We start from the raw sequence: 19,664 nt of genomic DNA on the forward strand, positions 1-19,664 counted from the left end.
GAGTTATCAAGGAGCAATCTCTACTCAAGGAGGTAAGAAAGCTTCTTGCAGCAGGTTTCATTTATCCAATGGAGAATTTAGTGTGGGTCTCTCCCGTTGTTGTCACTTTCTCCAAGAAGGACGGCAAGTGGAGGTTGTGTGTGGGTTATTGTCCACTAAATGAGGCAACAAAAAGAGATCACTTCCCCCTCCCATTTCAAGATGAGTTATCAAATGAGGTAGCTGGTCACGAGAAGTACACTTGTGTGCGATGGATACTCCGGCTACTTTCAAATAGGTATTACATTGGAGGATCATTTGAAAACCACCTTCATCACTCCCTGGGGTTGTTATTCTTTTAGAGTCATGCCATTTGACCTAACAAATGCTCCCGGAACTTTCCAACACTTCATGAACATGGTGTTTCAAGCATTTTTTGGAAAGTCTGTTAGGGGTTTATTGATGACTTTTGCATTTATAGTTCAAAATCATTACACCTATAGAAGGTAGAAGAAGGTTTGAAAAAACTTTAGGACATGGGAGGTCAGATCAATCCCAACAAATGTCACGTAGGTGAGGATGAAGTGATCTTGCTCGGTCACAAGGTATTCTCTAAAGGCATTGAGGTGGATCCTTCAAAGCCAAAGGCTCTTGTTGAGTTACCATAACGCAAGAGTCTTAAGGAGGTCATATCATTCATTCAAAAGGTGAAGTATATGTCACGCTTCATTCACTTAGCCTCAAGTTACTTCACCCTTTGCAAAAGTTGACACAACAAGTTGAGTTTGTCTAGTCTGATGAGCTTGAAGACTACTTTTGTAACATTAAAGTCATTATGTCAGAATTACCAACACTCATACCTCCTTGTTGGAAGTACACATTCTTTGTTAGCTCTAGTGTTGGAAAGGAAACAATTGGTGCAATTTTACTACAACAAGATCCCCACAGTACCAGGATGCGACCCATCTACTTTGCTAGTAGGGTCATGAATGCCTTAGAGAGGGGCTACACAGAGGCAAAACTCATAAGGAGCAACAAAAGAATCAGGGGGTTTACTTGGAGGGTCAAAGACATGGATAAGCGCATGCAAAATACAATTTTGCATGAAATAGGCCAGTTACCTGATCGTAAGAGAGATGGTGGGGGGCATTACCATTGTTTGCATTTCCTGTGGTAGAGGGGAACGTTGAGGGCATTGTAGAGACAAGATTAGACCTGTTTTGAAAGAGTGAGGCATAAAGCCACTGTGGTGAAACATGCATAGCTTGAAAACTGTCATAAAATCTAATATCTAACCAACCCAAATGATTTTCTCATATTAAATTGATCATGTGACGTGGGAGAATAAACGAGAACAAGGGTTAGGATATAGACATGTGCTTATGGTTCTATCTCAACACGGGACCAAGGTAAAAGGGTCCAAATGAGAGATGGTATTTCAAAGAGCAATGCTACCTAATGGAGCTTAAATACCGGTTTAGCTTCATTAAAGAGCTCCAAAGGTTAGAGTTAAAAATCCTTTGATCTAGGACCTTAAGCAAGATGGGACTGACCTTGAGGTGTGAATCCTACCCAAGCATGAGGTGCTTGTCATGATTGCTGACTAAGGTGCTTAAGGTGTTTGTGGGAACGTTGCCCAAGCATGGGGTGTTTTTCATGCTTAAATGACTAAGGTGCTTGAAGTGTTCAATTCAAACATGATCTCTCAAGAGGCATAAACTATTTTCATGCTTAAATGACTAAGGTGCTTGAAGTGTTGAATTCAAACATAATCTCTTAACAAGCATAAAAGAAACATGTCAAGATCCTCCCCATTTGGCCCTCATGATGTGCTCGAATCCTATTGGATAGGCTTTAAAGGGGTCCAATGAGAATTTAGATGCATTTAAATAAATAAAAAAATCTCTTTCTCTCAAAGAGGAAAAAGAGGCCACTTGTCCAAATGATATAATTAAATAATCTGAAAGAGAGAGAGAGGGGGGGGGGGGTTGGACCATGCATGAGGGGGGGTATACTCTCCTACACACACACACACACACACACACACACACTCATTGTGTGAAGTGTAAAGTGCAAGAGTGTGTGTTTCATACAACATTTGGTCTTTATGAATATCTAGTCATGCCTTTTGGCTTGACTAATGCACATGCCACATTCAATCGTTTGATGGAGAAATATTTAGACCCTACCACAAGTTCACTTGAGTGTTCTTTGATTATATCATCATCTACTCCAAGTCCTTGGAAGAGCACAAGCAACATCTCCAGGTAATTTTCAAGCTTTGAGGGAGAACAAGCTTTTTATCAATCAAAAGAAGAGTGAATTTTTCTTCAAGAGATTCAATACTTAGGTCACATTATCTCCCAAGATGGTATCCGTATGGATCCATCAAAGCTGGAGGAAATAAAATCATGACCTAATCCAAGGAATCTACATGAGCTTAGAAGCTTTAATGGTATGTGTACATACTATGGACACTCCATAGCAAAATTCTATCAAATAGCAGAACCATTGAATGACTTAACAAAGAAGAATGTTAAGTATCATGGACTGCTCAAGAAAAAAATTCTTTTGACAAGCTCAAAGAGAAGCTTACCTCCCAACTAGTCCTTATGCTTTTGGAGGTCCAATGTGATGCTTGTGGTGATTGCCTTGGAGTAGTTTTTCTTCAAGAAGGGCATGCCATAGCATACGAGAGCCGAAGGCTCAATGCCAATGAATGGTCTTGGGTATATACAAAAAAGAGCTTTTAGCTGTTCTACATGCCCTAGACACATGGAAGCACTATCTTTTGGGGACTCCATTTATTTTATGAACGGACCACCAAAGTCTCAAGTAGTTCATGATGCAAGCCAAGCTTTCCGACAAACAAATGAGGTAGGAAATTTAATTTCGCAGTTTTATTTTCATATTTGTCACATTGCTAGTAAGCACAAGAAAGTGGCCGATGCACTTTCATGACGACCAAGAGTTAATGCGGTGTCTTTAGCAACTCACAATGACCTATCTTCTATGATAGATGATTATGCTACTAACCCTGACTTTTCACCTTGCAGGATGGTTATCTTCTCCATGGTAATAGGCTATGTGTTATCCACTCCCTTCATGAAAAGGAAACATATGAATCCCATGATCCTCCCTATGTGTCATAAACATTAATCTCTAATTGTCCCAAATGATTTTCTCATGTTAAACTGATCATTTAATATGGGGAAGTACGAGGGGAGTAAAAGCTAGAATATTGGTAAGGCTGCCAGACCGGTCTCTGCAGGGATCCAAAGGAGGAAAAATAGGGATCCAAAGGGGTACAGTCTGCAAAATAGCAATGTGATTCAATAGGGCTTAAAAGACCTAAGGTTCAACTCCATTAAGACTTCCATAGGCTAAGGTTCCTAAATTTAATTCAATTGTCCAAAGGCCAAAGTAGGGGAAAATTGGATGGTCATGGGAAGACTACAAAGTCTCCCCATATCCCTGGAAAGGAGGAGACAAGTCCTAATAGTAGGGAATGAGAGAGAAACACACACACACATTCCAAAGCTCCTCCTTTACACAAAGGCAATATTGGACACGTGTCAAGCTCTAGGCTAGTTGGCCCCAATATCCCCTTAAATCCTATTGGATGGCCATAGAGGTGAACCTAGGAGAATTAGGCTAGAGTAAATTAGTCTAATCAGTTTAAAAATTCTTGTAAAAGAACCAATAGAAATTAAGCTCCCTAGAAGACTATTGGGACGATCTATCAAGGGGTCCAATGAGCATCCAATAGCCCAATGGCTTGCCTAATTCCTATTGGCCACAAGACTAAGATGTCCAATGAGAGTTTATTGAATTATTTAATTATCTAAAGCTCTCACAAAAGGGTAAAAGGGGAGACATGTCAAAAGGATATCAATTATGCTTCTAATTTGTGATTGGCTAAGCTTTGCAAGAGCCAATAGTAGCCAGCATGAGCAAAAAGCAAGAGGGGTCGACAAAGAGAGAGGGAGTTTGACATTTTAGTCTATCTTTTATGCTACACACACACACACACACAAACACACACACACACAACTCATGTGTGCAAGAAGAACTCCATCTACTTCTCCAAGCATTGAGAAGTAGAGGCCTACACCAACAACTCTTGGTTATGGAATGCAAATCCAGCCACAAGCCAAGCTTCAATAGCATGCTCATCTCCTCTACCATGCTAGTTACTAAGCTAAGCTATGCTATTAGAGTGATTATGTGAGGAGAATACTTATTCATAAGATACATCTTCTTCCTCCCAATCTATCCTCATTTCCTTCTAGCTCTCACCATTTTTGAAGGTGTGTGAGGTCTTGGGACTGCGGCTAGGGACACTAGGTGTGTTTTTCAAGCATAATTTGGTGCATGAAGCTTCCATCTTCATTGCACTAACTAGTTTTGTTAAGGAACACAAAGATTGTATTGTACAAAACTCTCCTTTTATGGAAGAAGCTATAATACAAAGCCTTTATGGAGGGGGGACTGCGGCTCCATGTAAATCCGGTCCTCAACTATTGTGAATTGTTCTATTTCTCTCTCTTTTCAAGTATTTTCAATGCCAAATTAGCTAGGTGTAAATTGCTATGTTGTTTTCTCAAACTAAGGACTCTTCCTATGCTCATTAGGAACTTTTTCTTAATGAAATGCTCACTATGTTATCAATTTCCACTACACACAAGTTACTAGGGCATTAAATGTTACATTGGTATTAGAGCTATTGGTTTCTCTTCTCTTGCTCAAGAAGAGAGGTCATCAAGCTTGCTACAAATGGTCAGTTTATTGATTGCAAAAGAATAAGTAGAATAGAGATTTTTCATCCTTGAAGCACGCCTGCTTTATGCAGTTTACGGGGATACCGTCGAGATCTATGGTCTTAATAATGGAGTCCTACGGGGCTTTCCTAAGGCTTAACCATCAATGAGCTATTAGAAGCTTGACAGGAACCGGTGATGTCTTGGTTGTGTTGAACCCTCTCTTTTATTCCTTGCAATTAATAATATTTGAGCCATGGGTATAGATGCTTGAGTACTTATCTTTGAAGGTAAAGAGGAGTAGAAACTACGGCTTGAAGTGCCAAAGTACAAGGAAAAATTTACACCCAAATTTTTCTAGTATGGCTGACAAGGGAAACGAGATTGAAATGAATGTTGATATCTTTGATTTTTCCAATGATATCTTTGATTTTTCCAATGAAAGAGAAACTAATGATGCCCCTATTCCTGTAAAATATCTTGTTTCTAGGCTTCAACAAGCCTTGGGAAATCCATCCCTCCAAGGTGAAGTGCTGCAACCATTGCGCACCCATGGTATTCTCCAAACTCCCCACCAAGAAGAGAGAGTACCTAGGAATCCTCCTAGTGAAACTTACAAAAGAGTACTCTCTTTGATAAGGGAAGAAGAGGAGGATCCATACAAAGGGCTCAAAAACTTGCTACTCGATGAAGCATCTCCCTCTCAAAGGAGAACCCAAGTTTCAACAGTAGAGTCCCCACCGAAAGAATAAGAAAGAAGTGAGTCTCCTGCCACCTTGACGGAGATGGATCCACGAAGACGGCGGGGAAACGCTCTCCAACACCCCCTAAACGGAGAAGACAACCACATACTTCTCTAAACCATAATTCAAAGAGGGAAGAGAGAAAACAAGAGAAGAAAAAGGTGAGAAAGAGGTCACCCTCTTCTCCATCTTCTTCATCCTCTTCCTCTTCTGAAGAAAGTGATGGTGCAGACAAGAAGGAACAAGGGAAGAAAAAGGTGAGAAAGAGGTCACCCTCTTCTCCATCCTCCTCATACTCTTCCTCTTCTGAAGAAAGTGATGGTGCAGCTCTCAAAACACCTAAAAGAAGAGGCCATAGGAAATGCTATGCCGCCTGGAAGAGGTCGTCCAAGCTCAAAAAGTTCAAAGAGGGAGGAAAGAAAATCTCTCTCCTTACCTACAATGGCACTTTTGGTGCTACGGAAAAAGTCTTGGCCTTTATCCAACAATTCGATGAGGAGTTTGGAGATGAGGGCTTCAAGGAGTCCTCTAAGATACTTCATGTAGCCATGCATTTTCAAAAGTCCGTCAGGCAATGGTGCCTAGCCTATGAGCAAACGGTGAAGCTCCATGAACATGGAAAGCTTTAAGTGCCTCCATGAAGCAGTTTTTGGCTACCAATGCCAAAGACAAAGTACTCACTGAATGGAAAAGCTAAAAGCTCTCTCCCTACAAATCTATTCACAAATATGTAGAGAAGTTTTGGGATTTACACCTCAAAGCCATTGTCTTCAAGAAGATGGATTTTGGAGAGCAAAAACAACGATTTTTTGTGGGCTTAACTCAGGATATGGAGGAGTTTGTTAACTCCCAAAGGCAACACATCATGTTTGTGGTCATACACCATACCATGGTGGCTTCAAGAATCAACTTCCAACAAGGGCTAAGAGAAACCTTAAGCCCATGAAAAACAAGGATCGTAAAATGAGCCTAAGGGGAAGGACAACGTCAAAAAGTCTCCCAAAGGCAACGCTAACAACAAAAAAGCTAAGGAGAAGGGAGTTTATAAAGACAAAAATAAACTCTCTCCTAAAGAGCTAGAGTGTTATCGGAAAGATAATTTTTGTTTCAAGTGCGGGGAGCAAGGGCATGCATATTGTGCTTGTCCCCTCAAGAATACAGGTAATGAGCCTCCTAGAGCTACCTTGGTCAAAATTCAAAAAGAGGATGCTCATCACAAAGGATCTCCTCTATGCCGAAAGGTAAGAGAACATGATGCTTTTATTCTCTTTGACTTTGGTTCTACTCACAATTTCATATCCACAAAGTTGGCCACCAAGCTATGCATCCAAGCCTTTGAGATGGGAGATCGATGGTGCTTTCAAGGGGCAAGAAGCCTCAGTCACTCCCTTAATTGGAATATTGAGAGTCCATGTCCAAAGCTAATATCTTCGTCTCTCCTCTCAAGCATGAGGATATAATCCTAGGGGCACCATGGTTCGATCGCATGGCTACCAATGCTAAATTCCCTGAAAGGCAAATTTACTTTAGGTTCAGGGAAAAAGATATGTATGTAGATGCTAAGGAGTAGTACCATACCCCTGTACATAAGCAAGCTTTCAATAAATCAATAAAGATCTCTATGTCTGTGTACATGATTTTTGTTAAAGATTCTCAAAATGAACCTAATGCTTTAGCAAAAGAAAATATAAAAAATCAAAAGGAATTAGAGTTATCCAATTTCCTCAAGGGGTTCCAAGATGTTTTTATTGACGATATCCCTTGTGAACTACATCCCAAACGAGGCAATGACGACCATGAAATTGAACTTCTTCTAGGAAGCTCACCGCCTAATAAACCTCCTTATTGAGTTTCTTAAGCTCAACAAGAGGAGATTATGTGGAAAGTGCATGAGTTGGTTGAGAAAGGCATGGTTAGGCCTAGCTCATCTACATTTTTTTCACTAGTGTTATTAATGCAAAAGAAAGACGGCACATATTGTATGTGTGTCGACTATAGAGCACTAAATAGGATCACTATCCCCGTTCCACAGATAGAAGACCTATTTGATAAGCTACAGGGGTCAACCTACTTTAGTAGGATTGAGCTAAAAAGTGGCTACCATCGAATAAGGATAGTTGATCAAGACATTGTAGAGATCGCATTTTGCACTACGTTTGGTCTTTATCAGTACATTGTCATGCCTTTTGGCTTGACCAATGCACCAGCCACATTTAATCGCTTGATAGAGAAGTTATTCAGGCCTCATTGAACCTTTGCTAGACTGTTCTTTGATGATATAATCATCTACTCTAACTCATTAGACGAACACAAGCAACACCTCCAAGTAATATTTCAAGTTTTACGATAGAATAAACTTTATATTAATCAAAAGAGAAGATGGCATCCAAATGGATCCATCAAAGCTAGAGGTAATAAAAGGATGGCCTAATCCAAGGAATCTGCATGAACTAAGAAGCTTTATAGGTATGTGTGCATACTATAGATGCTTCATAGAAAATTTCTCACAAATCACAGGACCATTACATGACCTAACAAAGAAAAACGTTAGGTATATATGGTCCACCAAGGAGAACAATGCTTTTGAAAAGCATAAAGAGAAGCTTATCTCTCAACCTGTGCTTATATTTCCGGATCTCTCAAAGCCATTTGAGGTCCAATGTGACGCTTGTGGTGATTTCCTTGGAGCTATTTTTCTCCAAGAAGGGCACGCCATAGCCTATGAAAGTCAAACCAATGGAGAAAGCTCTAGGCACATATGAGAAGGAACTCTTAGTAGTTCTACATGCTCTAGACTCGTGGAAGCACTATTTATTGGGGACCCCAAATGGATCACCAAAGCCTTAAGTACGTCATGACGTAGACCAAGCTCTCCAACAAACAAATGAGGTGGGCAAATTTTCTTTCGCAACTTAATTTTCATATTGCTCACATTGCTGGCAAGCATAATTAAGTGGCCGGTGCACTTTCAAGACGACCAAGAGTGAATGCGGTATCCATAGAAACTCACAATGATCTATCCTCTATGATAGATGAGTACACTATCGATCTTGATTTTAGAGATGTGATTTTAGCCCTTGCACTAGGGGAGAAGGAAGAACCATTTACTCTACAAGATGGTTATCTTCTCTATGGAAATAGACTATGCGTTACTAACTCACTACGTGAGAAAGTAATGTATGAATCTCATGCTCCTCCTTATGCAGAGCATAGAGGAATTCAATCAACCCTAAAAGAGATTGAGATATATTTCTATTGGCCTGCTGTGAAAGCAAACATACAAGAGTATGTTTCAAAATGTGTGGTATGCCAAAAGACAAAGTTTGATATAGGGAAGCAACCTGGATTGCTTCAACCTTTGCCAATCCCTAATTCACCATGGGAGAGCATATCCATGGATTTTATCTTTGGATTGCCCAAGTCTATCCATGGGAATATAGGAATATGGACGATAGTAGACAGGTTTAGCAAACAAGCACATTTCATATCTATCAAAAAAGACTATCAAGGCCCATCAAATGGCAACCCTCTTTATATCACAAATCTTCAAATACCATGGCTTGCCAATGTCTATAGTGCTAGATAGAGATCCTAGAATGACCAGTAATTTTTGGAAGGGTCTCTTTGAGAATTTAGGTACAAGGCTAAACTTCTCTTTGGCCTATCATCCCTAAATAGATGGCCAAAGTGAAATAGCTAACCTAACCATTCTCGATCTACTAAAAGATTATGTCACATAAGTAGATCAAAAGTCCCAATGAGAGAAGTACTTACCCTTAGTGGAGTATGCCTACAATAATACTGTACATACTTCCACAGGAAAAGAACCTTTTGAGGTGATAGAGGGAAGATATAAAAGTCCCCTGCTACTCAAGGTACATGGGAAGATCTTCGCTGCTGCTGCAGATGAATATAGCTGAGACCTGCAAGAATCTGTCCAAAAGATTAAAGATGCTATATCCATATCTCAGCAAAGGCAAAAGGTTGTTGTTGATAAGCACAAAAGATCCCTAGCCTTTAAACAAAATGATTGGGTCTTGCTTAAGTTTCCCAAGACTCGATTAAGGCACACAACGGTCAATAATCCTACAGGACACCAAAAGTACTATGCTAAGTCAGCAAAAAGGTACTATGGTCCCTTTTAGATTCTTAGGCCAATCAATGAGATGACCTATCAACTTAATTTGCCCAACCATTGGCTCATACACAATGCTTTCCAAGTGAGCCTACTAAAGCCTTACAAAGGAGAGCCACCTCAAGAAGTAATCATTGAAGACCCCTTGGAGATAGAGGACCAAGAAGAGGTACTGCAGCTCGAGTCCATTCTCCAACATGAAGACAAGGTATTATGAGGTGGTAAAACTATCCGATGATATTTTATCAAGTTTAAAAATTATCCTTTTGAAGTTGCTAGATGGATACAAGGCATACAATTCAAGGATAACCTAAACCTTGTCAATGCTTACAATGATTTCCTAGAGTAAGCAAATGTATATATGTAAAAATGAACAAAGTTTTTGTCTTATAAGACTCTCTTTTTCTTTATTGTGCGCAAATGTTAATAAGTATGCATGCTTAGGATCATGTTTGTGGAGACGACGTCTCCCAAACACCAAGTAGAGCTTGTCACTCTACTATGGAAGATTGATAAGGACTGAAGTGCAGACATGCTTGCGGCGGCTAAGGTTCTCAAGCACCAAATGGACTAGTCATCCATTCGCGAATGGTGCCGTAGGGTAAAATAGGGTTCCTCTACCCGCTAGCAAACGGACTAATGACTAGGCTTTATCTTCTCTACCTCATAGTCGAGAACAATTGTGATTTCGAGAGAGAGGTAATGTCATAAAAACTAATATCTAATTCTCCCAAATGAATTTATCATGTTAAACTGATTATTTAATATGGGGAAGTACCATGGGAGTAAAAGCTAGAATATTGGTAAGGCTGCGAGACTGGTCTTTGTAGGGATCCAAAGGAGGAAAAATAGGGAATTAAAGGGGGACATTTTACAAAAGAGAAATGTGCTTCAATGAGGCTTATAGGACCTAAGGTTCAACTCCATTAATACTTCCATAGGCAAAGGTTCGTAACTTTAATTCAATTTTCCAAAGGCCAAAATAGGGGAAAATTGGATGGTCATGGGAAGATTGAAAAGTCTTCCCACATCCCTAGGAAGGAGGGGGTGAGCCCTAATAGTAGGGGATGAGAGAGAAACACATACACACACACACACACTCCGAAGCTCCCCCTTTACACAAAGGGAATACTGGACACATGTCAGGCTCCTAGGCCAGTTGCCCCCAATATCCCCTTAAATCCTATTGGATGGCCATGGAGGTTGATCAATGAGAATTAGGCTAGAGTAAAATTGGTCTAATCAATTTAAAAATGCATGATAAAAGAACCAATAGAAATTAATCTCCCTAGAAGACTATTGGACGGTCTACCAAGGGGTCCAATGAGCATCCAACAGCCTAATGGCTTGCCTAATTCCTATTGGCCACAAGACTAAGAGGTCGAATGAGAGTTTAATTGAATTATTTAATTACCTAAATATTTCGCAGAAGGGGAAGGGGGGACACATGTCAAAAGGCTATCAATTATGCTTCTAATTTGTGATTGGATAAACTTTGCAGGAGCCAATAGGATGCCAGCATGAGCAAAAAGCAAGAGGGGTCGACCAAGAGAGAGGAAGTTTGACATTTTAGTCTATCTTTTATGGTACACACACACACACACACACACACACACACAACTCATGTGTGCAAGAAGCATTCCATATTTTTCTCCAAGCATTGAGAAGTAGAGGCCTACACCAACAACTCTTGGCTATGGAATGCAAATCCAACCAAGAGGCAAGCTTCAATGGCATGCTCATCTCCTCTACCATGCTAATTACTAAGCTAAGCTATGCTATTAGAGTGATTATGTGAGGAGAATACTTCTTTCTCGTAAGATACATCTTCTTCCTCTCAATCTATCCTCATTCCGTGCTAGCTCTCGCCATTTTTGAAGGTGTGTGAGGTCTTGGGACTGAGGCTAGGGACACTAGCTGTGTTTTTCAAGCATAATTTGGTGCATGAAGCTTCCATCTCCATTGCACCAACTAGTTTTGTTAAGGAACACAAAGATTGTATTGTACAAAAGTCTCCTTTGACCGAATCCATGTAAATCCGTTCTTAACCTATTGTCAATTGTTCTAAATCTCTCTCTTTTCAAGTATTGTCAATGCCAAATTAGCTAGGTGTAAATTGTTGTATTGATTTTGCAAATTAAGTACCCTCTCTATGCTCATTAGGAACTTGTTCTTAATGAAATGCTCAATATGTTATCAATTTCCGCTACACACAAGTTACTAGTGCATTAAATGTTACACTATGCAAGGCACAATAGAGGCATTCAACCTACTCGTCGAGGAGTAGAGACATACTTCTATTGGCCTACCATGAAAGTGGACATACAAGAGTATGTTTCAAAATGTATGGTATGCCAAAAGACTAAGTATGATAGAGAGAAGAAACCTGGATTACTCTAGCCATTGCCAATCCCTAATTCACTATGGGAGAGTATATCCATGGATTATATCTTCGGAATACCAAAGTCTATCAATGGGAATACGAGAATAGGGACAATAGTTGACATGTTTAGCAATCAAGCACACTTTATTCATGTCAAAAATACTATTAAGGCACACCAAATGGCAACCTCTTCATATCTCATATTTTCAAACACCATGGATTTCCAACATCCATCGTGTCAGATAGAGATCCTAGAATGTTGAGTAATTTTTAAATTTTTTTTTTTGTAAATCTAGGTACAAGAATTATTTTCTCATTGGCTTATTATCCACAAACGGATGACCAAAGTGAGATAGTCAATCTTACGATACTCAATGTACTAAAGACTTATGTTACAGAAGTAGATCAACACTCACAATGGGATAAGTACTTACCCCTTGTAGAGTATGCGTACAATAATATTTTCTATACTACTACAGGAAAAGCACCTTTTGAGATCATAGAGGGAAGACCTAACAGTCCCTTGCTACTTAAAGTACATGGGAAGATCTTCACTGCTGATGAGTATAGCCGTGACTCACAAGAATCTTTTCAAAAGATTAAGGAGGCTATATCCATCTCTCAACAAAGGCAAAAAGCTGATGCTGACAAGCATAAAAGGGCCGTAACGCTCAAAAAAAATGACTGGGTCTTACTTAAGTTTCCCAAGGCTCGATTGAGGCAAACGATGGGCAAAAATCCTACAGGCCATCAAAAGTATTATGCTAAACTAGCAAAAAGATATTATGGTCCTCTTCAAATCTTGAAGCCAATCAATAGCATGGCTTATCAACTCAAGTTTCCCAACCATTGGCTCATACACAATGCTTTTCATGAGAGACTACTTAAGCCCTACAAAGGAGAGCCACCAAGAGAACCAATTATTGAATACCCTCCAGAAATCAAAGACCAAGAAGAGGTGCTACAACCCGAAGCTATCCTTCAGTATGAGGACAAGGTACTACGACATGGTAAGATTATCCAACCATATCTTATTAAGTTAAAAAATTATCCTTTTAAAGATGATAGATGGATGCAAGGAATACAGCTTAAGGATAGTATGAACCTTGTCAACACTTACAATGCTACACTAGAGTAAGAAAATGTAAATGCTTTCTAAATTAACAATGTTTTTGTCATATAAGACTAATCCTCTTTTGTGAACAAATCTAAATAGTGTGCATGCTTAGAATCATGTTTGTGATGACAACGTCACTCAAACACCAAGTAGAATTTGTAACTCTAATTTGGGAGTATGATATGAACTAAAGAGCAGACATGCTTGTGGTAGCTAGGTCTTCCAAGCACCAAATGGACTAGTCATCCATTATGAAATGATGTCGTAGGGTAAAAAGGGATCCTCTACCCACTAAGAAACATAGACTGATGACTAAGAATTTATCTCTTCTACCTCATAGTCGAGGACGACTATGATTTCAAGAGAGAGGTAATGTCATAAAATATAATATCTAACCAACCCAAATGATTTTCTCATATTAAATTCATCATTTAATGTGGGAGAATAAACAAGAATAAGGGTTAGGATATAGACATGTGCTTATGGATCTATCTCAACATGAGGCCAAGGTAAAAGGTTCCAAATGAGAGATGGTCTGTTAAAGAGCAATGCTACCTAATGGAGCTTAAAGACCTTAGGGTTAGCTTCATTAAATAACTCCAAAGGTTAGAGTTAAAAGTCCTCTAGGACCTTAAGCAATATGGGACTGACCTTGAGGTGGAAATCCTACCCAAGCATGAGGTGCTTGTCGTGATTGCTGACTAAGGTGCTTAAAGTGTTTGTGGGAACCTTATCCAAGCCTGAGGTGCTTTTCATGCTTAAATGACTAAGGTGCTTTAAGTGTTCAAGTCAAACATGATCTCTCAAGAGGTATAAACAGTTTTCATGCTTAAAATGACTAAGTTTCTTGAAGTTTTGAATTCAAACATGATCTCTTTAGAAGCATAAAAGACACATGTCAAGGTCCTCCCCATTTGGCCCTCATGATGTGCTTGAATCCTATTAGATAGGCTTTAAAGGGGTCCAATGAGAATTTAGATGCATTTAAATAAATAATTAAGCTCTTTCTCTCAAGAGGAAAAAGAGGACACTTGTCCAAATGATATAATTAAATAATACGAGAGAGAGAGAGAGAGAGAGAGAGAGAGAGAGAGAGAGAGAGAGATGGACCAAGCATGAGAGGGGGTATACTCCCCCACACACACTCATTGTGTGAAGTGCAAAGTGCAAGAGCTCCATCTCCTTCTCCAAGCTTGTTGAGAAGTTCAGAGCCTACACCAACACTCTTGGCTAGGGAATGAAAATCCAACCGAGAGCCATGCTTCAATGCTTAAGTTTGTCATCTTCTTCATCTTCATTACTATGCTATTATGTTATGCTAAGCAAGAAGAGTGATGATAAGTGAGGAACTATTTCTTTCTCCTATGAATGATTCTTCTTCCTCTTCCCTACCCTCATTCCCTACTAGCTCTCTCCACCTTCGAAGATGTTTGAGGCCTTGGGACTGAGGCTCAAGATGGTTAATGCTTTTACAAATTTTATGTTATGTTCATGATGCATGAAGATTTCCATCTTCATAGTATCACCAAGGTCACAAGGAACTCAAAGATTGTAGTGTACCAAGTCTCTCTTGAGGAGAGAATCTATAATACAAAATCCTTTTAGAGGGGGTGTGAAAGCATAGAATGGTGTCTAGATACTTGGTCTCCATGGACACCAAGTATGATGCTATGGATGGCACCTCAGCTGGGCTTTTAAGTCAATAATTTTTAAAATAATATAGGTAAGATAACTAACTTCACGACTCCACTACTCAGATTGAAAGACATGGAGAGGTTAGCACGCGTGGACCTCTCCCTCTCTCTCTCTTTCTCTCTCTCTCTCTCTCTCTCTCTCTCTCTCTCTCTCTCTCTCTCTCTCTCTCTCTCTCTCTCTCAGATGGCCTCCAATGCCCATCTCCATCTCTCTCTCTCTCCTACTCTCCTGTTCAGAATATGGATGATGGAGACTCCCTTCCTCTTGCTTTGGTTCCACCTCATACCTCCTCACAAGCAGCAATGGATCTTCTTGAACTCAACAATGCAGCACAAATGGATTTCATTTCACTATTACAATCAGGAAGTTTTGTACGACTTCATTCATTTCAAACTACTGCAAACTGTTCCAGGATGGTGGACGACGGACTTGATGATGAGGCACATGGAATAGACACCATTCATACGTAGGTGCACTCCAAGAGAAAGGCTCGTCTAAATGAGGATGAAATTATTGCAGTGAGGAAGTATGAAGCACAGGCTAAAAACGTGAGTACAGAAAGCGATGTCATGCAAGAAAGCAAGTACAGACAAGCGTCAACATTGGAGCGGAAGATTGTCATAGGAAGGATGTCGATGTACACACAAAGGAAGACAAGAAGCAACATACTATTCAGAATATTGTTCAACACATTGTGAGACAGTTGCATAGTTACGGGAAAGAAGATAAGAATGCAATTCTTCAAGGTGTTTTCAATGATGATAGAATCTTGCCATTCTGTGAAGATTTGTATCTTCCTGCAAATGGCCTTATTTCTGCACTCAAGGTCTCTTATAGGAATTAAAGATTCCAAAATCAGCTGACGAGATGTTTTTAAAACGAAGCACATTCAGCATGCTGGTGAATGGATTATTGCATGATAATGGGAGACAAGGTAGAGGTGTTACTCTACATAAAGTGGCAAAGCTAGTAAATGTTCATCCAAGGAATTTATATTCAGCTTTGGGTAGACTTGACAGCGATCATATGTCAAGTACGCTGAGGTTCGACTTATGCAAAAGGAAGTCTGGAAATGCTGGGTCCTTATCGAAGGAATTGAAGCAGACAATTATTAATTTTGGATAGAGCACAGTAGGGTGTCTCCAAACAGAAAGATATTTGTTGGAAACGATTGGGCAGAAAACATTATCAAGAGCATCCCATACAATACTTGATGAATCTCAGGTAAACATGTCTCATTCTTACAATGAATAACTCTCAAGTGAAACATCTCACTCTTATGAATAGCTACCCATTGGGTGTTATGGAGTTCTGTACACCCTACTATATGTGATATGTAGCCAAGTAATGTGTCAAGATAGTCCATTGTCTCTACCTACGCTATTATGTGTGCTATATTGCACAAGTGTAGCCCAATGTCCCTGTCTATGCTATACATGTGCCATGTAAAAGGACTCTATTGTAGTAAGATAGCAACATGTGTGCTATACAGTGAAAGTGTGTGTAAGAATAGAACAATGTTCTTGTCTATGATATGATGTGTGGTATGTGAAAGAGCTATATTACATATTGAGAGCACTATGTGTGCCATATAGCGTTAGTGTGTGTAATAAGAGGACAATGTCCCTATCTATGCTATTATGTCATAGTATTTCTTGCAGTATGAGTGCTATATAGCATAACTATGTGTAATAATAGCCCGATAGTCCTGTCTATGCTATTATGTGTGCCATGTAGCAGGACTCTATTAGAGTATGACAACATCATGTCTGCTATATAGCAAACATGTGTGTATAATAGCACAATATACCTATCTATGGTATTATGTGTGCTATCAGATTTTATAATATTATGAGAGCACTATGTGTGCTACATAGCAGATGTTAGTGTAATAGTAGCACGGTATCCATGTCTATGCTATTATGTGTGCTATGCAGAGTGTGATATGTGTAATAATAGCACAATATCCCTGTTTATGCTCTTTTGTGTGTTATGTAGAAGAACTGTGTTATAATATGAGAGCACTATGTGTGCTATATAGCAGACGTGTGTGATGTGTGTGTAATAATAGCTAAAAATCCCTATCTATGCTATTATGTGTTATATAACAAAATTGAGCATGTAATGAAAGCTGAGTTATCTATCTGTGCTATATAGCATAGCTATATGTATTTATACCAATGCATCTGTAGATATGCTATTATGTGTGATATATAGCAAAATGTAATTCTAATGCATTTTTTTTTCAAGCAGATAGAGTATTTCTTGAAGTTTAAAGATAGCCACCCACATGTGACAATTGGGCAAAGGTCCTTTGAGAAGCTGAAGCCTTGGTTCGTGCGAAAGTCGAAAGATCGAAATACTTGTTGTTGTGTTTATCATATCAAAATGATGTATCTCAAAGATGTATTTATTGTTATGCGCTCATCTTCTTTTGTTTTTCATGGGAGGTCATGTACATGTAAATGCAATGTTTGCAAATCAGATGGGGTGAATGTAGAATGTCTTGTTGTTGAGCACTCGTTTTTAGGGATCACGAAGTTGTTGGAATCATGCATATGTACAAAGGCTGAGGGGGATATGCTCCATAAACACACCTGCTTGATGGGCCAATGCAAAAACTGTGGTGTGGAAAAGCTCAGCATTTGTCCACGAGAACTTGCAGAGATGACAAAGACAGTTCCACTGCAAGTCCTTGAGGACATTAAAGTTCAAACTAAGCATGGTCTATGTAAGAGAAATATGTTTTCACTCAAACAGGTGTCTTTAAGTGATCTGAAAGGGAGGATAAAAGACGACGTCATAATCTTCATCGAGCACAATTTCACTTACAGATGGCAGGCACATCAATACAGAGAATGTTTGAAGGTGTTTCCTTCAAATACCATTATATCTGTAGTAGACTTTGCTGAAAATTACTCGTTCAAAGAGAAAAATGAAGTAAAATCCATGCATTGGCATACAGATCAATGCACCATCCTTGTTCACATAACGTACATGCATGACAACGAAGATGACAGTACTATCAAGCATATGCATTTCTACATCTCCGATGATAGGCAACATGATACACTATTTGTCCACAATTGTTTTCTTCTTTGTGATCAGTGGCTTAAAGACCAGGGGCTGAATTTTAAGAAGCACTGGGTGTGGTCAGATGGTGTAGCCTCGCAATTCAAGGCTGCAAGGCCATTTTACTTTGTTGCTAGATATTACCAACTAACAGGTACAGAGATGACATGGAATTTTTTTGGCTCTTGCCATGGCAAGGGGGAGCATGATGGCACTGGCAATGTGATAAAGAGAGCCCTTACACATGAACAACTCAAGAGTAATGGAGTTGTTCTTAGGCAAGCTGCAGACGTGGTTGCATTTTTGACGAGAACAATGTCCAATGCTGCATGTAGCTCTTATGCACAATCCACTAAAGCAGGTCCTACTATAAACAGGAAATTTTGGCTAGTAAAAGAGACAGAAGTGGACAGGTCTAATCTATGGGGTTGTGAGAGAGTACCAGGATCTCGATCACTCCATTACATTTCAGGCTTTTGTCGTCATGATCCCACTCAATTAAGGACCAGGCGGCTTTCTTGTTTTTGTGATGCTTGCATGAAGGGCCATTGGAGGACTTGTTCTAGCAAATCATATGCATGCAAGTGGGCACATAAGGAATTGAAACCACTCTTTGAGGTAGCAGAAGAGACTGAGGTACCAGAAGATGAAGTTGCAATGTTTGAGGGATCCCAGAATATGCTGAGTGAGTATCTCATTGAACATGATAACTTTGCAGTCAATGCAGACGCTGGCAATGTAGAAGGTGTAGAGTTCTTTCTTTTGAGATGTACAAAGAGAAAATGGATGACAGATTGCATCTTAAGAGATAAGTGGAAAAACAAATGTGATAAAAACACTTATGTTGTCACAGGGTGTTATTATCAACAGCAAGATGGGGACCCAAATCACTACACTCTACTTGATGATAGGGGAGTTACTAACCTGTACTCTCACCTTGTTCGGGCAATCAAGTTTGACATGCCTTTGGTAGATGCTACCTCAAAGACATATTATTTATCTCCGGAACTACATGAAACCATTTACAATGCCATGCCCTATGAAGCAGCATGATACCTATTTAACAGTCTTATATTATGTTTTATATAGCCTTCACCATTCAGTACCTCCTTACACATGTCCATTGTACTATGTATCACATAGCACACAACCACACAGAGCACATAGCATAGAATCACACACATTTCAGATAATGAGGTTACTATTGTGAACATGTTGCACCTTGAAAAAAGTCCATTGTCTCTACCTAGGCTATTATGTGTGCTATATTGTACAAGTGTGTGTAATAATAGCCCAATGTCCCTGTCTATGCTATAAAAGGACTCTATTGTAGTAAGATAGCAACATGTGTGCTATACAATAAAAGTGTGTGTATCACATAGCACAATGTTCATGTCTATGATATGATGTGTGGTATGTGAAAGAGCTATATTACATATTGAGAGAACTATGCGTGCCACATAGCGCAAGTGTGTGTAATAAGAGGCCAATCTCCCTTTCTATGCTATTATGTCATAGTATTTCTTGCAGTATGAGTGCTATATAGCATAACTATGTGTAATAATAGCCCTATGGTCCTGTCTATGCTATTATGTGTGCCATGTAGCAGGACTCTATCAGAGTATGACAACATCATATCAGCAAAATAAAATTACATCATATCACCAAAATAAAATTACATCATTCAATCATTAAGTTTAGAGAACTTTGAACATGTCAGTTTTTTGTATAGTAATCGCAAGTACATTCAGTGCGCAAAATGCTGTATACATGATTCCAT

General features: G+C 39.4%; 1 protein-coding gene across 1 annotated transcript; it reads left to right on the forward strand.

The window, feature by feature from the left end:
* Positions 1-18,421: 18,421 nt before the first annotated feature.
* On the forward strand, positions 18,422-18,937 carry LOC147445463 (uncharacterized). Its single transcript, XM_086526035.1, has one exon. The coding sequence runs from the start codon at positions 18,422-18,424 to the stop codon at positions 18,935-18,937; it is 516 nt and encodes a 171-aa protein (XP_086382161.1).
* Positions 18,938-19,664: the final 727 nt, after the last annotated feature.

Source organism: Adiantum capillus-veneris, chromosome 12 (assembly GCF_014529385.1).
Source record: "Adiantum capillus-veneris isolate H3 chromosome 12, ASM1452938v2, whole genome shotgun sequence".
Taxonomy (NCBI): domain Eukaryota; kingdom Viridiplantae; phylum Streptophyta; class Polypodiopsida; order Polypodiales; family Pteridaceae; genus Adiantum; species Adiantum capillus-veneris.